At 39.0% G+C, this 19,556-nt stretch overlaps 1 protein-coding gene across 2 annotated transcripts; it reads right to left on the bottom strand.

Moving 5' to 3' along the window:
* Positions 1 to 210: 210 nt before the first annotated feature.
* On the bottom strand, positions 211 to 19,210 carry LOC134667492 (hydroxysteroid dehydrogenase-like protein 2). 2 transcript variants are annotated; one of them, XM_063524918.1, is made up of 12 exons: positions 19,028 to 19,210; positions 18,793 to 18,956; positions 18,190 to 18,281; positions 16,288 to 16,409; positions 15,152 to 15,238; positions 13,716 to 13,834; positions 12,916 to 13,012; positions 12,532 to 12,626; positions 4,351 to 4,424; positions 2,178 to 2,286; positions 1,579 to 1,707; positions 211 to 948 (listed from the first exon to the last, which is right to left on the bottom strand). In XM_063524918.1, the coding sequence occupies exons 1-12, from the start codon at positions 19,048 to 19,050 to the stop codon at positions 839 to 841; spliced, it is 1,221 nt and encodes a 406-aa protein (XP_063380988.1). In that variant the 5' UTR covers positions 19,051 to 19,210; the 3' UTR covers positions 211 to 838. The 2 variants fall into 2 exon arrangements, with proteins under 2 accessions (XP_063380988.1, XP_063380987.1); XM_063524917.1 differs by lacking the exon at positions 4,351 to 4,424 and adding an exon at positions 6,510 to 6,628 and having other exon boundaries at positions 19,028 to 19,209.
* Between the last annotated feature and the right edge of the window lie 346 nt (positions 19,211 to 19,556).

Raw genomic sequence — 19,556 nt, 5'->3', positions numbered from 1 at the left:
ATATACATAGCGGTCTCATTTAAATTTAATGAGTAGTTGAGTACTTAGGTATTTGTGACTGTACAGTTATTAATACTTTTAACATTAAAATCTTATTATTTGCTGTCTAAGCAAAAATAATCAAATTACAGATTTTTCGCTATTGCTACTGAAATAAGTAAGTCAATCTGTAAAGCAGAATGTGAATAAATAAATAAAAATACGAGTACATTTTAAACAGCACCTTTTTATTCATAATATTCCATCTTCTTATATCAATAAAAAATCCAATACATCTTGCGCCACGTTTGGCAGTGACTTACATATGTACAAAGACAAGGCACAACACTATAGAAGTTACTCCAATGACTTTTATATATGTACATAATTTTCAAACATATACAATGTGACAAAATACCTTCTAAAAATATACAATGATTTTTAATACACAATACAGTCTATTCTTTGAGTTTGCAACATTTACTGCAAATTATACTGGAGTCGAAGTCATTAATATAATAAATATCCAATTTCAGTTTAATATTAGTGAGAGCATGGTTATTTTCCACTAAAGTGAAATATCCATTAATCAATGAATAGGTATCAGTATATTTTTTATGCTTAACACGTTCACTGCGAGATAGGATCGACAGACCCCATGCAATGTATGCTTGATTAAGAGTTACACTAATTGCCGCAGCGAATATGTTAAGTCCGAAAAGGTAACTAATTTGAATTATTTCTGAAAAGTAACATGAAATCGTCAAATTAGTTAAAAGGACTTTTTTTGATATGCTCGACAATCAGTGTCAGAAGTCAGTGTGTGGGAAGCCTAACATTGAACGGGACTTTGGCAAAGTTACTTCTTCTGGAGGGATTTCATCATCTTCTCGAGCTTCATGGCCTTCTGCAGGTCTCCCTTGATTTTGAGCTTGCCCATCATGAACGCGGTGGCCGGCTTCAGCTTGCCTGTTAACAATGTTTTAACATTAACTAGCGACCTGCCCGCGTAGCCAACCTGCCAATCGCCTACGCTTCGTAGCGATCGAAACGCAACTGTCACTGTCACACTAATATGAAAGAGTGATAGAGAGACACAAAGCGTTTCGTTGTCGAAGCGATATCGATTGTCAGCTTGACTAGGCCGGCTGCCCCGGCTTCGCACGGGTTACACAAAACCTTAACAAATTATACACCTAAACCTTCCTCAAAAATCACTCTATTGATAGGTGAAAACCGCTTGAATATACATACAGACAGACAAACGCGGCGGGGGACTTTGTTTTATAATATGTTGTAGCAGAGGTGCGAAACTCCTCGCTTCGGGCAAACACGGCTCCGTTCGGCTCAGCATTGCTCGGAGCAATTATTAGGGTTGGCACAACTTGACGTCCCTTTGCGAGTACAACCACAGATAAGATAATGACTTGAATTATGATAACCCTAAATAGCTGAAAGGGATAGTGTCATATATTAAAAAGGGACAGCATGATTCAACCCTGAACCGCTGTCAAACTTCGGTTTTGTAGGAAGTTTCCTTTCTGTACGGTAGTACTATTATTTATTCTGTGGTTGTCGTGATTGTGGTGTTTAAAGTACCAGCAAACATGTCGGAGAAGTTGCCGCTGTCCATGGTGAGCGTCGCGTCGGGTGGGCTCTTGGGCTCGCCCTGGCCGCAGGCGCCATCTCCGTTCTTGAGGTCGATGTGCCATACACCCTCTTCTTTACCTAGAACATAACAATAATCATTACCCTGACTCGGAACCAGTTTATAAAATACCGGTATTTACCGGTTTATTTCGATTTTCCCTCGGACTTTTCATAAGAACGCGAACGTTTTAAGAACTTTATTGTAACCTAAATAAACCGGTTTATTCGACGAGCGACGAGACTCCCAGCCGGCTTAGTGGTGAGCCCCGTAAACATGGACATAGGAAGAAACCGGTTTTTATTATTCTAAACCGGTTAATATGACACAAATTTTATGGAAATATTCATCTAAAAACCGGTTTAAATATAAGGGTTTTTCGAGCGAAACCGAAATTAAAAGGTTTTGCGCCAAGTACATGATAACGGTTTGGAAACATAACCGGTTTCCGAGCCTTGATTATCGTTTTGAATTTTAATTTGGACCATAGTGGTAGTACTGGTCTATAGTTGGGTGATTTTACGGTATTGTTCCCACTCAGTCGACATACCTTTGACATTGAACTGGTAAACGGCTTGCGTCTTCTTGACCAAATCAGGTGACAGGCTCTTGCCGATGGCCGCGAACAACGTGGGGATCTGTCCTTCGGGCTTGCCCTCCTACAAAACAAACAGAAAATCGATTAAACTGAACTCTTTCATGTTTTCAAGCAATTATTCTTATTATATAGGTCTATCGTTGCCTCAATCAATGACAATCGATCACGTATTATTTGGATTGTTGCATTTGTTGCTCGACGTCAACAATAATTATAAATAGGGTATCGTCTTGGGTCGTCCCATTCGTTTTTCGTCAAGTTCTTAAATTAGTCCTATTCTGCTTTCGTCACTCATTCTACATTCATCACAATCGTCGGTGGTTTTCAATGTAGAATGAGTAACGAAAGCAGAATAGGACTAATTTAAGAACTTGACGAAAAACGAATGGGACGACCCAAGAGGATACCATAAATAGGAGAATTTTTTATTTTTATGGTAGCATCGTTTAGTTAGTTACAAGTAATCGATAAAATATCAACTGTAATTATAGATTAATGGACGTAGATTGACCATTCTCCTTGAAACTTACCCATTCCTTTAACTCAACATAAACTCTAATTCATTAATAAATTAAAAACATAAAAAAATCAAATAAAAAGGAAGTAGAATAACGATCACTACCAGCAAAATAAAACACGCTTACATACCTAGTACCTATTACCTACATATCAATAGTAGTAAATATAAATAAGTGTATATTGCTCTACCTCGCCTTATGATGTGTCCACACCGAGCGAATGAACGCCAAAAGATACAGCCGGCCTAGCCAAGGTTACAATCGCTATCGCTTCGACAACGAAAACCATTATGTCTCTCTATCACACTTCCATATTAGTGCGACAGTGACAGTTGCGTGTCGATCGCTACGGAGCGTAAGCGATCGGCATCTTGGCTACGCGGCCTGGCAATAATGTAGCAGAGAAGACGCCTCACATGTCTTAAATAAGTTTTACAGTAACAGTATGTGTTAATCTTTATCGCTCTATTAGCGTTTTGACTATAGTCAACTCTTTAGTAAATCATTAGATAAAGTTTTATGGCTAAGATAAAATACCTGGCAAACGCAATGGCACACAAAAATGCCTGGACATAATGAGTTGTTTATCCGATGTTTAAGCGCTTATCGGGATGTCGCCAATGTCAGAGAAGGCAAGCTTTATCGATATTCTGTAAGCGATATCATAATCCAGGCAATAAAATGTTTGATACTGGATTGTTACTGGGTATATATTTTTACATTTTTTATCTTTTAAATATTGTCTTTGGTCAGCCTCATTCTATAATGTGATGTATTTTTTGCGTGTTGATTTTCAACCCAGTTTAACAAAAAAGTTGTATGAAATACAGTTCTTTATTAATTCATATGTAAAGGAGCTTGATTTATTGGGCATCCAGTATATGAAAAAAGGAATCTCGACAATAATATAATAAGAGTTCAGTCTACTACTGATAGTTAAGGTTTCAATGCCCTCCATTGGTGTATATGTCGGCGGCCGATTGTAAGACCAGGCATATCGTGAAATTCCTAGGCATATCGTGAAACGTGAAAATCCTTGACCCGTTCCCTGAGTCGACGGAGCCCCGCTTAGCGGGGCTCCTATTTCTGGGCAGTTTGCCCTTCGGGCATCTGAAGCAACCTAACGAACCTATCCTACCTATATATTGGTTTAATGTGACTATCGTCAAAACATGACGCTGGAACATTACGATCTGCCTGATCTTACGATCGGCCGCCGACATATATACGACCCAGAATCGACGCAAAGCATTAGCGCCATCATGATTCGTTTTCATATTTCGTAGCCTAAAGTCGCACACCTCGCAAATCCTCCGGAGGAGTTACGAGTTTTGCGACCTTATGTATTGTTGGCTAAGGTAAGGTAGCAATTACAAATTTCCTTGGAGTTATGAGACTTACGAGGTTTGCGACTTTAGCCGATGATTTAATATCTATTGTACGATAACTATATAGTAATATATTATTATATTCCCGCCAGCAGCAGCGGTGAGGCCATATGCAGGTTTATTAAAAAGGTAACAGGTTAAGGTAGGAGTTGAAGGAAATAATTTTAGTCATGCATTTTATTAAACATAATAAATTAATATTTTGTAATATAATCACACCTTTTTCGCGGTCTGCGCAGAAGGTGAGCCGGGCACGTCCAAAAAGAAATCGGGTAACAGATTATCTATGTTACCTGTAAACAAATAGACGGTCCAATTTCAAAATTGTGTTTATTTTTTAATTTTGACAAATACGGGACGAACACAAACATTTATTCTGCTTATTTGTAGCAAATTTCCATAACTTACACATACTTCGTGACATTTATACAGATATACATATTATGAGCAATATTTTTTTAAGTTGTTATAATTTCAGTGGTATTTTTGTTGGCCTTTCGTGTATTTTTACTAGGTATCAAATATTCCATGCCCTGTGCTATACTGTAAGAATTGGAAGCCATATATGAGTGCTTAGTTGTAGTAGGTTTATTCCCATAGATGATGCGGGGACAAATACAAATGATTCATATGAATGCCCCTATTCCAATTTGTGCCCAGGGACAAATGGGAATATACCCATGAGTGTTAATAAATAATTAAGGTAAAATTAATATAGTGCGCAGATGATTCTTATACTATAATAAGAAAGTAACTGATAATATTAGATTTCCTACATGTGGCCTCACGCTTTTTTCTTCTGCAATATTTACATAAGGCGCGGTTCTCAAATTTCGATACGATTCGCACGCCGATGTGCTGATGTCGCTATAATAGTTAAGTTACGCGCATAAGGCTGTCTCGCTCAAATAACGGAGCGACGTGCGAATCGCATCCACTGTGATAACTGCCCCACAAAATATAATGACTACTTTGTGTCGATACTGGTTAAACAAAGGTACTGCTGCTGCTGTCACGACCGAGTGCAGTTTCACGGCCAGCGGAAAACCCGTCCAGCAGTTATTGGCGTTCTCTCAAGTGTTAAAGCGTTATCGTACGAAAAGCATTCTACGGCGTAAATAAGGCCTAATAAAGACAGGGGCACCAACCTTCTCAAATCGCCTGGCGGAGGCAGTCACGACCGAGTGCTATATTTAAAAGCTGTCTAGCAGTTATTGGTGTTCTCTCGAGTGTATACAAACATTATCACACGTGAAACATTCGACACGGTGTAAACATGCCTATACTGTCCGCAAACCAAAATGACCTGGGTCATATCACTATCTCTCTCACTCTACCTACGACCGCGAAAGTTTGAATGAGAAATTTTACGACGTCGGTCGTTAGTTTGGTTCGCGGATAGTACAGTAAAGACAGGGGCACCAACCTTCTCAAATCGCACGGCGGAGGTATGGTACCGCATGGCGGAGGCAGTCACGACCGAGTCCTATTTCAAACCTGTCTAGCAGTTATTGGTGTTCTCAAATCTGTCTAGCAGTTATTGATGTTCTCTCGAGTGTATACAAGCGTTATCACACGTAAAACATTCGACACGGTGTAAACACGCCTATACTGTCCGCAAACCAAACTAACCAGGGTCATATCACTATCTCTCTCACTCTACCTACGATCGTGAAAGTGCGAATGAGATGTTTTACGACTCCGATCGTCAGTCTGGTTCGCGGATAGTACAGTAAAGACAGGGGCACCAACCTCATCGCACGGCGGAGGTATGGTACCGCATGGCGGAGGCAGTCACGACCGAGTGCTATTTCAAACCTATCTCGCAGTTATTGGCGTTCTTTCGAGTGTATACAAGCGTTATCACACGTAAAACTTTCGACACGGAGTAATCAATGAAAAGGCCCCGGTCGTCAGTTTGGTTCGCGGATAGTATTATAGTATGAATAATCTCAGGTGAATTTTTCGGGCTCGGACCCTAATCTGTTAAACAAAAGATATTGTTTCCTTTATGCAGTGGCTTTATGCTTACTGCTAATAGCCCCGACGTAAGTAACGGGAACAAACCCATTTAAAAAGCAAATTTACCATTCTAATTATATGGTTCAAATTCTTGAATCAGCCCATTCGGGGATAACACGTTTTTGTTATCTCAAAAAACAAGATCACCCGAATTGTTCGCTGAACAAGCTGTCATATGATTTTGAACCTTAATACTATAACGATAGTTGCTTTTTAAACGACATGGTTGCTTTGGCATGAGCTGTTGTCCGCTCTTAAAAGAAACAAAGGCTCTTGTTTAACGGATTAGCACCCGAACTCGAAAAAATCATCTGAAATAATTCATACTATACTATAGTAAAGGCAGGGGCACCAACCTTCTCATATCGCACGGCGGAGGTATGGTACCGCCTGACGGAGGCAGTCACGACCGAGTGCTGTTTCATGGCCAGCGGGGAGTCAATGAACCCGTCCAGCAGGAGGTTATTGGCGTTCTCTGGGGTCAAAATTGATTACTTTTAATATGGGTCAAATTAAAATGGTAAGCTAAGATGGACAGTAGGAAACGCGTCAGATCGAATACTAAGGGCTACATACCGCGTTATGAAGCGAACGAAGGATTCACAGTCACCACACACAGGTGTACTTTCACTAATACCTACTTGAAAGCACTACCTACTGAGTTTCATGTTGCATCTGCACCATTTTAAACTACAGATATGTGCATACACAATTGTTTGCCATCGTATTTTCTCGGAAACGTTCGTATTAGTGTCCGACCGAAACATGTTTTTTTGCCGAAACCGAAACCGAAACCGAATGTTCGGTTTTGGCTCTAGTTTCGGCCGAAACCGAAACCGAAACTTTTGTAGACTTGTTAAAATCGTTGAAAAAATGTCATAAAACCCCTTTTATACACATATTATAGGGCTGTCAACACCCAATATCCTTGAAATTGATGTTACTTAAGCAGTTTTTTAAGAAAATTACTAGAGTTAAACCAAGATAATTCTGCAACGATTTTGATAACACATGCTCAAGTGTTATTTTAAACATCAAAACTTCTATGAAATTATGACGGATAAATAACATTTGCACTAGTTGCACTGCGTATGTTATCAAAATCATTGCAGAATTTTCTTGGTCTAACTCTATTCATTCACCAGTCAAGTTATTAACATGTAGAAACAGGGTCAACCAAAAACGCAAGCGCGAAATTTTTTGTTGACAATATCGCAAGGCCGGGTACCAATCTTCACCTGGGCCTAAAAGTCCGAAGTGCCCCAGTGAGGTGAACTTTCATGCGAAGTCAAAGCCGTGCTTCAGGCTTCAGGACTAGTAGTTGAGCACAGACTCCAACCAATGTCCATTGTATGTATTAAAAAGCGAGACCGCAGGCCGAGCATGGCGCAGCGAGGCCAAAGGCTAAGCTGAAGTAGAGGACATGTGGAACACAAACCAATAGTAAATTGAGGTAAAATCACTCATTCACTCCGAAACAATTAGACAGTGTGCGCGTTATAGGTATTGACAGTCTCTTAAGACTGCGTCGAGCGTCCAGTGGCGCCCTCATTAGTGGAATTATGTTTTATAATAAAGCAATTAATTTCTGTACCTATACATGAATCAGTATAATATGTCATAGGTATTAATATTGTTGTCCTACTCGTACTCATTCTCCAACTTTTGGTCTTATTCCGAAGTACCATTTCGTAAGTTTCGGCCCGGCCGAAAGGTTCGGCCGTTTCTTGGCCGAAACCGAAACTACAGCCGAAACATGATTTTTTGGCCGAAACTGGCCGAAACCGAAACCGAAACCGAACCTTCGGTCGGACACTAGTTCGTATTTATCATGCTACTTCAGTCAACCTCAGTACAGAGACTGACTAAAATAGCAAGACACGTTCGTACGTTTCCGTGAAAATACGATGGAAAATAATTATGCACTACATCTGTTGTATTGTTGTTGTTGCAGTTGTATTGTTGTTGTGTGTTGTGTTTACCCCTAAGAGCTCAACTTTTGCATTTTTAGTTCACCAGAGTACAGAAAGGCAAATGCTGACGCAACTGAGTGATCGCGCTCCCGTACTATACTAGTACGGTACGGTGCGCCCGGGTGTTGTAATTTGTCTTTTATGATCTATCTGTGCTAAGGGCACATAAAAGTGAACTAATAATAACTCAAATATAACTACCGGGTTACCTAACTACAGGTTTTCTAGGTCCATAATGAAACTAAGAAATAAAGCAATCTACATTCAAATCGGGAGAACCGATTTTTACCACGTCAGTTGAAATGTATAAACAATTATTAAGGCCATACTAAATAAATGAATAAGTACCCAAATTTCTATGATAACAAGGTTTTGAAAGCATAATAGTAATTTAATGATAAAACCTTGTTATATAATGTGATTAGCATATAGATATCCACTTTTACTTATTGAAACAAATGTAAATGTCCACTTATTACTAGCAAAAGATACTTAGTACTAAATTTTTAGCGCGATTAAATTATAACATGCCATAGTTTGATACTATATTCGTTTTTTTTAGCATTAGAAATAAGGTAAACAATCTTGATGTGTCTTGTAATTAAAAAAACACATTATAAAAATAAATTACGGCAAATATGTAACAATTATGAATCTAATACGATCATTTATATTCTTCTACTTTCATAAGTAATAGTTTTTGATTTTTAAAAAGCGTTTTTCAATTAAAAGACATGTCAAGATCGCTTATCTTCTTGCAAGTTCTTTCTAATGCTAAAAAAACGAACTATAAGGCTCCAGCGGCGAAGCACTCGCATTATTATCGCTTGTATCCATGCCTGTGACGTTCTAACAAGTACGTAAGTGCGTAAGTGACGGGCATAGCGACAGGCGATAAAAATTGAACCATGCTGCGCTCGCTGTTAGTAGTTTAGACGCATCTTCGTACGAATTTAAGTCATATTTATTTGTTATTTACGATCAAAATTTTCGTTTGCCAGAAATATTTATTTATTTATTTATTTAAACTTTATTGCACAAAGTATAAACAAAAATGTACAAATGGCGGACTTAATGCCAAATGGCATTCTCTACCAGTCAACCATAGGGCCAAACAGACATCTACAATTGGTGCAGAGAGAGAAATATACTTATTCAGTGAATAAAAAAAAAGCAAACTATACATATAAACTACATAAATAAATAAAATATATATAAACTACTACATATTTATACAATACATACTATAAATATAATAATGATGGATATTATTCGAACTCTTGTTTTAGCAAATGCTTACGCAACAACCGCTTAAAAGAAAACTTACTTGGAGCTTGTCTAATATTTAGAGGGAGTGAATTCCAGAGACGACTAGCCTGGACGGCGAAAGAATTAGTCATAAAACCAGTACGGTGAGAAGGTATGGTCAGTTTGAGAACGCGGGAGGTACGCAGCTCACATCCTGGACGAGGAGTATCGAAGACGAATTTACTTTTGAGATATCCAGGAGCAGAAGGCTCAAACAGGATCGAAAATAGGATACAAAGGATCCGGAAGGACCTACGACGACGGATGGAGAGCCAGTTGAGCTGCCGGCGGTAAAAGGAGACATGATCGTATTTACGAAGTCCAAATATAAATCTAATACAGTTATTGAGTAGACGGTCTAGTTTATTGAGTGATTCCTGAGTGGCATTAGTAGTACACACATCCCCGTAATCAATTATTGGTAACACTAAGGACTGCACTAACATTTTTTTCGTGCTTACAGGCAGAAAGTTTTTAAATTTATATAGAGTTCTAAGTGTACCTGTGACCTTCCGACTTGTCTCCGAGAGTTGACTAGACCAGGAAAGGTTGGAATCTAAAACTAATCCGAGATTCTTAACCCGACTGCTCACCGGAATTACAGCATCCTCAAAAAGGATCGGAGCAACAGGTATTGTACTCAACCTAGACATTTGCCACTGGCTACCTAAAATTATGGCTTGGCATTTAGCTGGATTTACACAAATGCCAAAGCTAGCAGACCACTCGGCGATGTAATCCAAGTCAGCATTTATTGATGAGATAGCCGTGTTTATATCTTCCACGTCAACTTGCGAGTACAGCTGAAGATCGTCTGCGTACAAATGGTAAGAGCATCGAATCTTGGCGGTAATAAGATTAATAAAAATTGAAAAGAGAAAAGGAGAGAGAATACCGCCTTGAGGTACTCCAGTACTCAGTTCAGACCAATCAGATAAGGAGCGGCTGGCACGGACTGCCTGGGCTCTATCGGAAAGATATGAAAAGAACCACTTTGTGGCATCTGAAGAAACCCGCAAATGAGTAAGAGTAGCCAAAAGTAGGTCATGGTCTACCGCATTAAAGGCGTTGGAGAAATCTATCAGCACTAACACCGTAACTTTGGAAGATTCCATACCGAGTCTTATGTCCTCTGTAACTTTAAGTAGAGCGGTGGTGGTGCTGTGTCCAGACCGGAAACCAGACTGCAGCGGTGAAAGGAGACTGTTGCTATGAACAAAGTGTGAGATCTGTTTGTGGGCCGCGGCCTCTAGTATTTTGGACAGAAACGGGAGAATAGATATGGGACGAAAGTGGCTAAGTGAGCTTGGATTATTAATTTTAGGGAGTGGGATGACAAACGCCTTACGCCAGCATGATGGGAAAACGCCAGTGAGTAGAGAAGTATTGACTATGTGAGTAATAACTGGCAAGACGATGTCCAGAATGTGAATAATCATAAGACGACTGACATTGTCATGGCCAACGGCCTTAGATTTAATTGATACTATAATTTTGCGGATTTCTTCAATGGCGACAGGAGAAAAAGTAAAAGGAACGATATCTGGAGAAGTAAAAGAGGCAATGAGAGATAAAGTTTTGAATTTGGTTAATGGATTGAGAGTTGATGTTTTAGAAAAATGCGAATTTAACTGGTTTAATGTAAAAGAAGAAGAATCTATATCAGGTTTACCTTTACCAATGCCAAGCGATCTCAAAAATTTCCACGTGTCAGCAAGGGATGAGTTCAAGACATTTTCGTGGATATGCCGACGCTTTGCTGCCCTTACCATTTGGTTACAGCGGTTTCTAGCAGCTTTAAAAAGACCCCAGTTACCCTCACTCCGATCCTTCTTGTATTTACGAAACGCTTTATCCCGTTTACCCATCGCCATCCGAACATCTCTAGTGATCCAAGGAGCAGGCGGTCGCTTCAGTCTCACTGCGCGAACCGGCGCGTGTGCATCAAATAACTTTAGGAGAGAGGAGTTAAAATTGGCTACTTTCTCATCTACAGTTGATGCACCCAACGCGGCAGCCCAATCAGCTGAAGCGGCGTCCCGCTTCAAAAGATTCATATCAAGCCGGGCAAAGCTCCGCAGATGTACGACTACCGGTTTTGGTTTCGGTGGCTTGACTTTATATGTTATGAAAATCAAATCGTGGTGTGAGAAGCCCGGTGCCAGAAACTGGCCAGAGTTAATAACGTTATCTAACGACGATGTCAGAATCACGTCCAGCCATGTATCAGGGGAGTCAGAATTGCGGTGCGTAGCCTGCAAGGGTACTAAGGAAAAATCTGCCGCTTCAACAATAGATCTTAGATGCCGTGATCTGGATGTGTCTCTCAGCAAGTCTGTATTAAGGTCGCTTATAGCGTTAAAACATAAATTAAAACTGTATCTATAGTGCGGACATCAACATTATATATCTTGGCATGACTCAAATTCGTACAAGAAAGACTGGCCCACTGATTAACAGTCCGCCGGACGGTATCGGCCTGTCAGTTGTTCGGAACTGTCAAAATTTTGTTCTCACTGACAGGCCGATACCGTCCGGCGGACTGTTAATCAGTGGGCCCCTTTAAAAGACGACACAACCGACAATGAGTACCGTAAGGCCGGATTACTTTATCCCTGTTTCTTTTGGCTATTGGGAATAACTCGGTGCAAGTTTTATTCTTCTTCGCGTTCCCGGCATTTTAGCCACGGCTCATGGAAGCCTGGGGTCCGCTTGACAACTAATCCCAAAAACTGACGCAAGCACTAGCTTTTACGAATGCCACTGCGGTCTGACCTTCCAACCCAGAGGGGAAACTATGCCTCATTGGGATTAGTCTGGTTTTCCCCACGATGTTTTCCTTCACCGAAAAGCAACTGGTTTTATACAAATGACATTTCGGACATAAATTCCGAAAAAATTGAAAACAAATTAAAGTCGCACGCTTTTTCGGTGCACATTTTATTGTTGCATTAAAATTATGGCACATTGTTTACATGTTTTTTTTTACTATGTGGCTTTTATAGGAGCCAAAGTTCCACTCCATTAGATTAAAGTAACCCGACTTCACGGTACGTCAACAAAGGTATAATAAAATACTATAAATATGATAACTTACTAGGATCGCACGCGTAGGGTGTGAGATCCGTGACTCCAGCTTTCTTCACGACATCTTCGTCGATGGCGAAGTTGCCTGTGTAGGTCTTCGGGTCTCTGTACACAAAATATGTACGCATGTTACAGAAAGGTCAGCTTTTACCAGATTATCAATTCGCAGACAACGTTTAGCCCAACATCGTTTCGAACTATCATTTAATCGTAGATGTATAGTTCGTTTTTTTAGCATTACAAAAAAGGTAAACAATCTTGATGTGTCTTTTTATTGAAAAACACTTCTGAAAAATACAAAACAAACATACAAACAGACAGACGCGGCGGGGGACATTGTTTTATAAGGTTTAGTGATGAAAAATTAAGTGCCAAAATAATAGGGAGTACTTACTGGCACAGCATGAAGTAAGCGGCATCGGAAACGATTTCGGGCTTGCGGCTCGTCGACACGTCGCCAGTCAGCATCTCGATGGCGGCCGTGGCGATGCCTGCGACAATACAAAAATAGTGTAATGAGAGATACATTGTTTCTAAGGACCAGGTATAAAGGGGTGGATCAATCCTGTTGTTACTCTGTCAGGCGTGTCTCACTCCGCGATTTCGTCGCTTTGCTACAGGTAGCTAAAAGTACATCCGTTCGACCCCATCCGTCCTCCGTCCGTTTGGATTTGGGGTTTGCCATAAGCCGCGCGTGGCGCTGTCGCCACCTAGCGGCCATATCTGTCCTGATCGTAACAGACGCGTTTTGTTAGAGAGGGAGTCTTCTGTACCTAGTATGTACTATTATTTATTCTGTGACTCTGTCTTGTTAGTCATAATATTAGCATAGTAGTAGCATAGTTTGTCAGAAGAAATTGTATACCATGTCCTATTAACACGCTTGAGAAAAACATGTTGTGCCGACTCCACAGAACGTGCGACAAGGACAGAAAGAAGAAGATTAACACGCTTCATGGGCGTAGGCACGTAGGCGCAGGGATGCCCCCCCCCCCCCCCCTAGTTCCCTGGCTGGCTACGCCTTTGACACGCTTGGTAGGTGGACCTTTATGGTAAGTGCTTTTATAAATACCATAGAAAGATACTGTAACTGAGACAAACATCTGCCAAGATGCCGCGGCCAATGATTACTCTCCTGGTGGTTCCGCTGTCTCGCAGGTAGCCAATGAGGTGTAACGTTCGAAGTTTACTCACCAGTCATAGGCCAGAGCGCATTGACGCCGATGTTGAACGGCTTAAACTCGTGGCTCATGCCCAGCACACACATCGACATGCCGTACTTGGCCATCGTGTACGCCACGTGCGTTGCGAACCTGCGAAACAAAGCCAATATTGACGACCAGTCTGGCCTAGTGGGTAGTGACCCTGCCTGTGAAGCCGATGGTCCTGGGTCCGAATCCCAGTAAGGGCATTTATTTGTGTGATGACACAGATATTTGTTCCCGAGTCATGGTTGTTTTCTATGTATTTAAGTACATATTTATATATTATATTATATATATATCGTTGTCTGAGTACCCACAACACAAGCCTTCTTGAGCTTACTGTAGAACTTAGTCAATCTGTGTAAGAATGTCCTATAATATTTATTTAAATAAGAGATAGCAGAAATGCACAATAGAAGAACTTAACTTGCAGGCGAGAATTAACCTAACCTAACTCAAAACCTAGGTTAGAACTGCGATCCTCACAGAAACGAAGCGCTATCGGAACAGGTTAGGTTACATTAGAACTGCGACCCTTACATGAAATAAATGTCACTAGAAAAATGGGTTATATCAGCAAATATCGCGTAAAATTATGAGATTTTATTTTACTTATATTACGGTCAAAAGAATAAACGGTAATCATTGCACGCGTACTTAATCAAAATAAAAACACATACATAGGTAGATGCGTACAGTATAGTCAGCAGCAATAGTTGCTAAGCGGGCAAGGTGTTCAAAATAATCTTGACGCGAGTTTAGTATTAAGAGAATAAGAGCGCGTCAAGGTAATTATGAACACCTCGCCCGCTTAGCAACTTCTGCTGCTGACTGTACATAGACTTTTATGATCATAACCTTCTCATAGATGCAAATTGCTTAGTTCTGTCATTCGTCAAAATATGAATGTCACTTATTTTACATTACCTAATTAGGTATTCATATATTTCAAGGTTATTACTGTATACACTATGTTATTACTCTAAAAACTACATGGTTTTTAATGTAAAACGACATCCAACAAACGATAATCTAACGTGGTAACCTTTGCATAGTTAGTTAAGTTTTTAGGGTTCCGTACCCAAAGGGTAAAAGGATAAAACCCTATTACTAAGACTGCTGTCCGTCCGTCCGTCTGTCACCAGGCTGTATCTCACGAACCGTGATAGCTAGACAGTTGAAATTTTCACAGATGATGTATTTCTGTTGCCGCTATAACAACAAATACTAAAAACAGAATAAAATAAAGATTTAAGTGGGGCTCCCATACAACAAACGTGATTTTTGACCGAAGTTGAGCAACGTCGGGCGGGGTCAGTACTTGGATGGGTGACCGTTTTTTTTGCCTTTTTTTGCATTATGGTACGGAACCCTTCGTGCGCGAGTCCGACTCGCACTTGCCCGGTTTTTTACTTGATTACTCACCAGAAGGGGTTCATGTTGAGCGGCGGCGAGAGGTTGAGGATGTGGGCGTGATTGCTGTTCTTCAGGTGCGGCAAGCAGAGCTTCGACCTGAAATTATACATTTTCTTTTAATGTTACATTTAAGGGTCGATCAACTATTTCTTGTTGTTTTTCTGTCCCATCAGCCAGGAGACAATTGTAGCATAGTTTCTTAGAAGAGCTGCTGTACCATGTTCTACCAACGTGCTTAGTAGATGTCACATCACATTATGGAAAGGTCTTATACCTACAAAATAATTCAAGTTTGGTTCATTTAAATACGAAATAACTAGTATTTTAAGAGTGACCCAGGAGACCGTAACCATGGCAACTAGTGACAAGAAAAAGTTGATTCACCCTTAAACAAATATACGGTATTTAATTTGGTAGGTGAGAAGAGATCTCTGCTGAAAACGTGATATATCACTATACATACATAAAGACTATAATTGAAGGCAGAATAGAAAAACAGAGAGGCAGAGGAAGACCGAGACGTGGGTATGTGGAACAGGCCAAAGAGAAAATTAACCCAGTGACGTATCAGGAGCTCAAAACAGTGGCAGAAAGAAGAACGGAATGGCGATTACTCCACAGACAAGAGCCAAGCTCTTAAGAATTATGATGATGATGATGTTACATTATTTAATTGCAGACATTTCTCTTAAATGACATATATTTAGTTTTATAGACCCTAATCTAAGGATACGAGGATACACTATACAAAACTGCAAAACGTAATTCAAGACCAAAAAAAGTAAGAAATGTTGCCACTTTTTTACTAGCGCGTCTTGTATTTATGTACAAATAAATAAATAAATAAAAGTACTTTTTTAAATAGTAGGAGTAAAATTACTAATGAATAAATTATCTTAGCGTGATTATTTATCAAAAGGAATTTACAATTTTAGAAACAAATTATTGCAATGGCAACATTGTCTCACTTTTTTTGGTCTTGAATTACGTTTTGCAGTATAATATAAGATGTTATAAAATAATGTTTATAGGATTTTCAACTTTATTGTATAGTCATTTTACGTGCCAAATTATAATACAGTCTATAATACAACCAAAACATTACGTAAGTATTGTACAAAAAAACAAAGTTGTAAAAATCTTACGCCAAAAAGGTGCCCCTGGTGTTGATGGAGTGCATGAGGTCGTATCTCTTCATGTCGGTGTTGGCCGTGTCCGTGAGCGAGATAGCAGATGCATTGTTGATCAGAATGTCGATGCCGTTGAACTGAAACAGAAGATTTCATACATATTTGCTTACCTAAAGGCAGGAGCGTAGCTATAGTTCGTTTTTTTAAGCATTAGAAATAAGGTAAACAATCTTGATGTGTCTTTTAATTGAAAAACACATTTTAAAAATAAGTTACGGCAAATATGTAAGAATTATGACTCTAATACGATCATTTATATTCTTCTGCTTTCATAAGTAATAGTTTTTGATTATTAAAAAGCGTTTTTCAATTAAAAGACATGTCAAGATCGCTTACCTTCTTGCAAGTTCTTTCTAATGCTAAAAAAAACGAACTATAGGCATGGGTGTGGTGGGTTCTCGCCCACGGCCTCACGCTTAAGGGGGCCTCGCGAGAGTCAATAGTTTTTATTATCTGGGATATACACATTGAGTGAAAAGGGCGTCACAGATGCCATTTCGACCACTACTTATAGGTAACTGTCGCGTCGAATGATGGTTCCTATGACCGTTTCTTCAAATCTCTATCTTATATAAATGTATTAATTAGATTAATTAAGTAATATAATAAATCAAATTTATGCACAGGAAAACACTAGGTCAGTAATGTTCCTCAAGTTGTTCAAATACTGTATAATTCACAGGATGTTATCATTGCCAAACATCATATTTTATGATATCGCTTATTGAGAAATACGCTCGCATAATTAGTTTTTGCTTTAATCAACGATTTGAATTTAGTATCTGGTAACCTGGTAAGATCGGTAAAGGTTGTTTGTTCGTTCAACAATAAAACAAAAATTGAACTTGATAAGAAGGAAAACGTGCAAACGGTCTAAAAGAAAGCAATACATTACTTATTATTCACGTGATATTTATCTAGACTCATCCCCAACGTGATTTTCATCTGACCCCCTGCGCCTAGCTTTACGTGATTTATGTACGGTCCCTTAGACGTCGTGGCAAATGACCACCCTTTTGGTCAGACCACCCAGATCCCATTTAAACTCTTAGGGCCAATCTATCCCTACTGGTCTAAGTTAAAGGCCTAAGGTGCTAACATACAATATTAATTATTGGAATATAAAGAGTGCCTAGTGGCTTTTGATGAACAATTTCTTTGAAACCAATTTAAATAAATAATAAATAAATATTATAGGACATTTTTACACAAATTGACTAAGCCCCACAGTAAGCTCAAGAAGGCTTGTGTTGTGGGTACTCAGACAACTATATATGTAATATATAAATACTTAAATACATAGAAATTTATATTTGAACATGTAATGTAAACATACAATCTAGTCCATCTACCATATAGCTTGTTTGTGCCATGAAACAAATATGTAACCATCATTTGAAGCCGTTTCTTTTGCAATAAGGTAGAAAACTGGTCATGAACCAGTTTCCATGACTGTATAATAACAGATGACAAAAGGGCAGCACAGCTGACATCCATCATCATAATTATAATGTACTCAGTGTGCTATTATTAGTAAACACCATAGATATATATGTGCTATGCTATAGCAGCTATAGCAGAAATTGGACCAAAGTTAGATAAAAAAAATTATCTGTATGATTAACATGCATCGGGATTTTCGGTGCGTGAATGATTTCATGTATTTATAACTTTGTTTATTGTAAAATAATTACCAAACTAGGAATTAACTGTAGGTAGTAAGGTCCAAATGTGCTTAGAAATGTTAAATTAGTCTAGCTTTTTACAGTTTTTACCTGTTATTTGGCTAGTGTAAAACATTCCCACACCGAAAACCCCGATGTATGATGATTAATGAAAATATAATAGTCAAATTACCTTTTTAACTGCTTCATCTATCGCCTTTTGCACTGCTTTCTCGTCCCTGACATCCACAATGCATGGCAGGGCCTTACCGCCTAATGCCTCAACTATGAGAATATAAAAAAAATCATTAACAGTCATAGTGTTGTGATATATAAATCCTATTTCTATTACTATAGGTATACAAATATTGTATAGATTTTTGCTTACACAAGATAAATAAAAGTTATTAAAGTAGAGCTAATGTCAGGTGATTTTTTTTCATTCCACCAGTCTAAGCCAATAATTTGCCTGATATTAATAGATAATATAATATGATAGCTCTAAAACCTAAACATAATGTTGACATATTGTCAAATGCTAATATTTACTAAACAATAATTTTGATACATAACACTAAAAAATGAATCCACATATTTCAAAAACATAAATAAACTTCTATAAAATATTACTTGGCGAAGTATCAACGCGCCCTACACAGTTACAGTACAAAGTCCAAAGTAACAGAAAAATAAACTTTCAACAAAATCTGCCTTATGAACATTTTTTTGTAATCTAAATGAAGCAGGCTTCTTTCCTAAGCACTTTAAAACTAAGGAAAGGTGTTTATGGTCTTACTTTCTTCTGCAGCGGTGTAAATAGTGCCTGGTAGCTTGGGATGCGGCTCGGCGGTTTTCGCCGCGACCACCACATTAGCTCCATCCCTAGCTGCCTTGAGGGCGATGGCCTTGCCAATACCACGGGATGCACCCGTTATAAACAGCGTACGTCCCGCTAGTTTCCTAAAATTTAAACGATTAGAAGAAAGTAGAACGCCAACGTCAATACGGATTGTTTTCCATCATTTACTCACCCGGTGTTAGCTACCAAACTCATTTTGACTTGTCTTGATCCTTTTACAACTAAAGTGTTTTGTCGGAGATAAAGGTATTATATATAGCGGGCTTACTGATAAAGTAATTTGACTGTACTCGACAAATTTAGTCAGTCCCGTTTATTGAAAAATGATTGGACTGAAGTGAAGTTAGCGACAAAAGCGATGTCAAAATATGACGCTGTCAGCTGTCAAACGAATAGATGACGTATACATGGTTGAACCCGTTCCAAAACGTGTAATGTAGTTTCCTGAATCATAATATTTAATTTTTGTGGTAGTTTGTTGGTGCTTGCAAATCGTGAACTAAAGCAAGTATAAACGCGGGCTACTAGTGCTAACAAATAGGTACATTGCATGTTCCAGTACAGCATCACACGGATATTCATACTTGTCCTTACCGATACCACGATGCGTGGTATAAGAGTGGCTGACCTATATGTTCCGAGAGTAAGCTTCCTCATTTCTATAGTTAGAACTAATCGCTCGTTGCGACATTACTTATTTT

The sequence above is a fragment of the Cydia fagiglandana genome, chromosome 9 (assembly GCF_963556715.1).
Source record: "Cydia fagiglandana chromosome 9, ilCydFagi1.1, whole genome shotgun sequence".
Taxonomy (NCBI): domain Eukaryota; kingdom Metazoa; phylum Arthropoda; class Insecta; order Lepidoptera; family Tortricidae; genus Cydia; species Cydia fagiglandana.
The sequence above is the reverse complement of the archived record's forward strand: the minus strand, read 5'-3'. Positions and strand labels throughout refer to the sequence as shown.

Excerpts from the sequence above, each read along its gene's own strand:
- LOC134667492 (XM_063524917.1), bottom strand. The coding sequence starts at position 19,050 with ATGAGTTTGGTAGCTAACACCGG. Across the intron at positions 6,629-12,531 it reads ACCCTACGCGTGCGATCCTA|AGAACGCCAATAACCTCCTG; the intron begins GTAAGTTATCAT and ends TTTTGACCCCAG. Across the intron at positions 2,287-6,509 it reads CCGCCGTGCGATATGAGAAG|GAGGGCAAGCCCGAAGGACA; the intron begins GTTGGTGCCCCT and ends TTTGTTTTGTAG.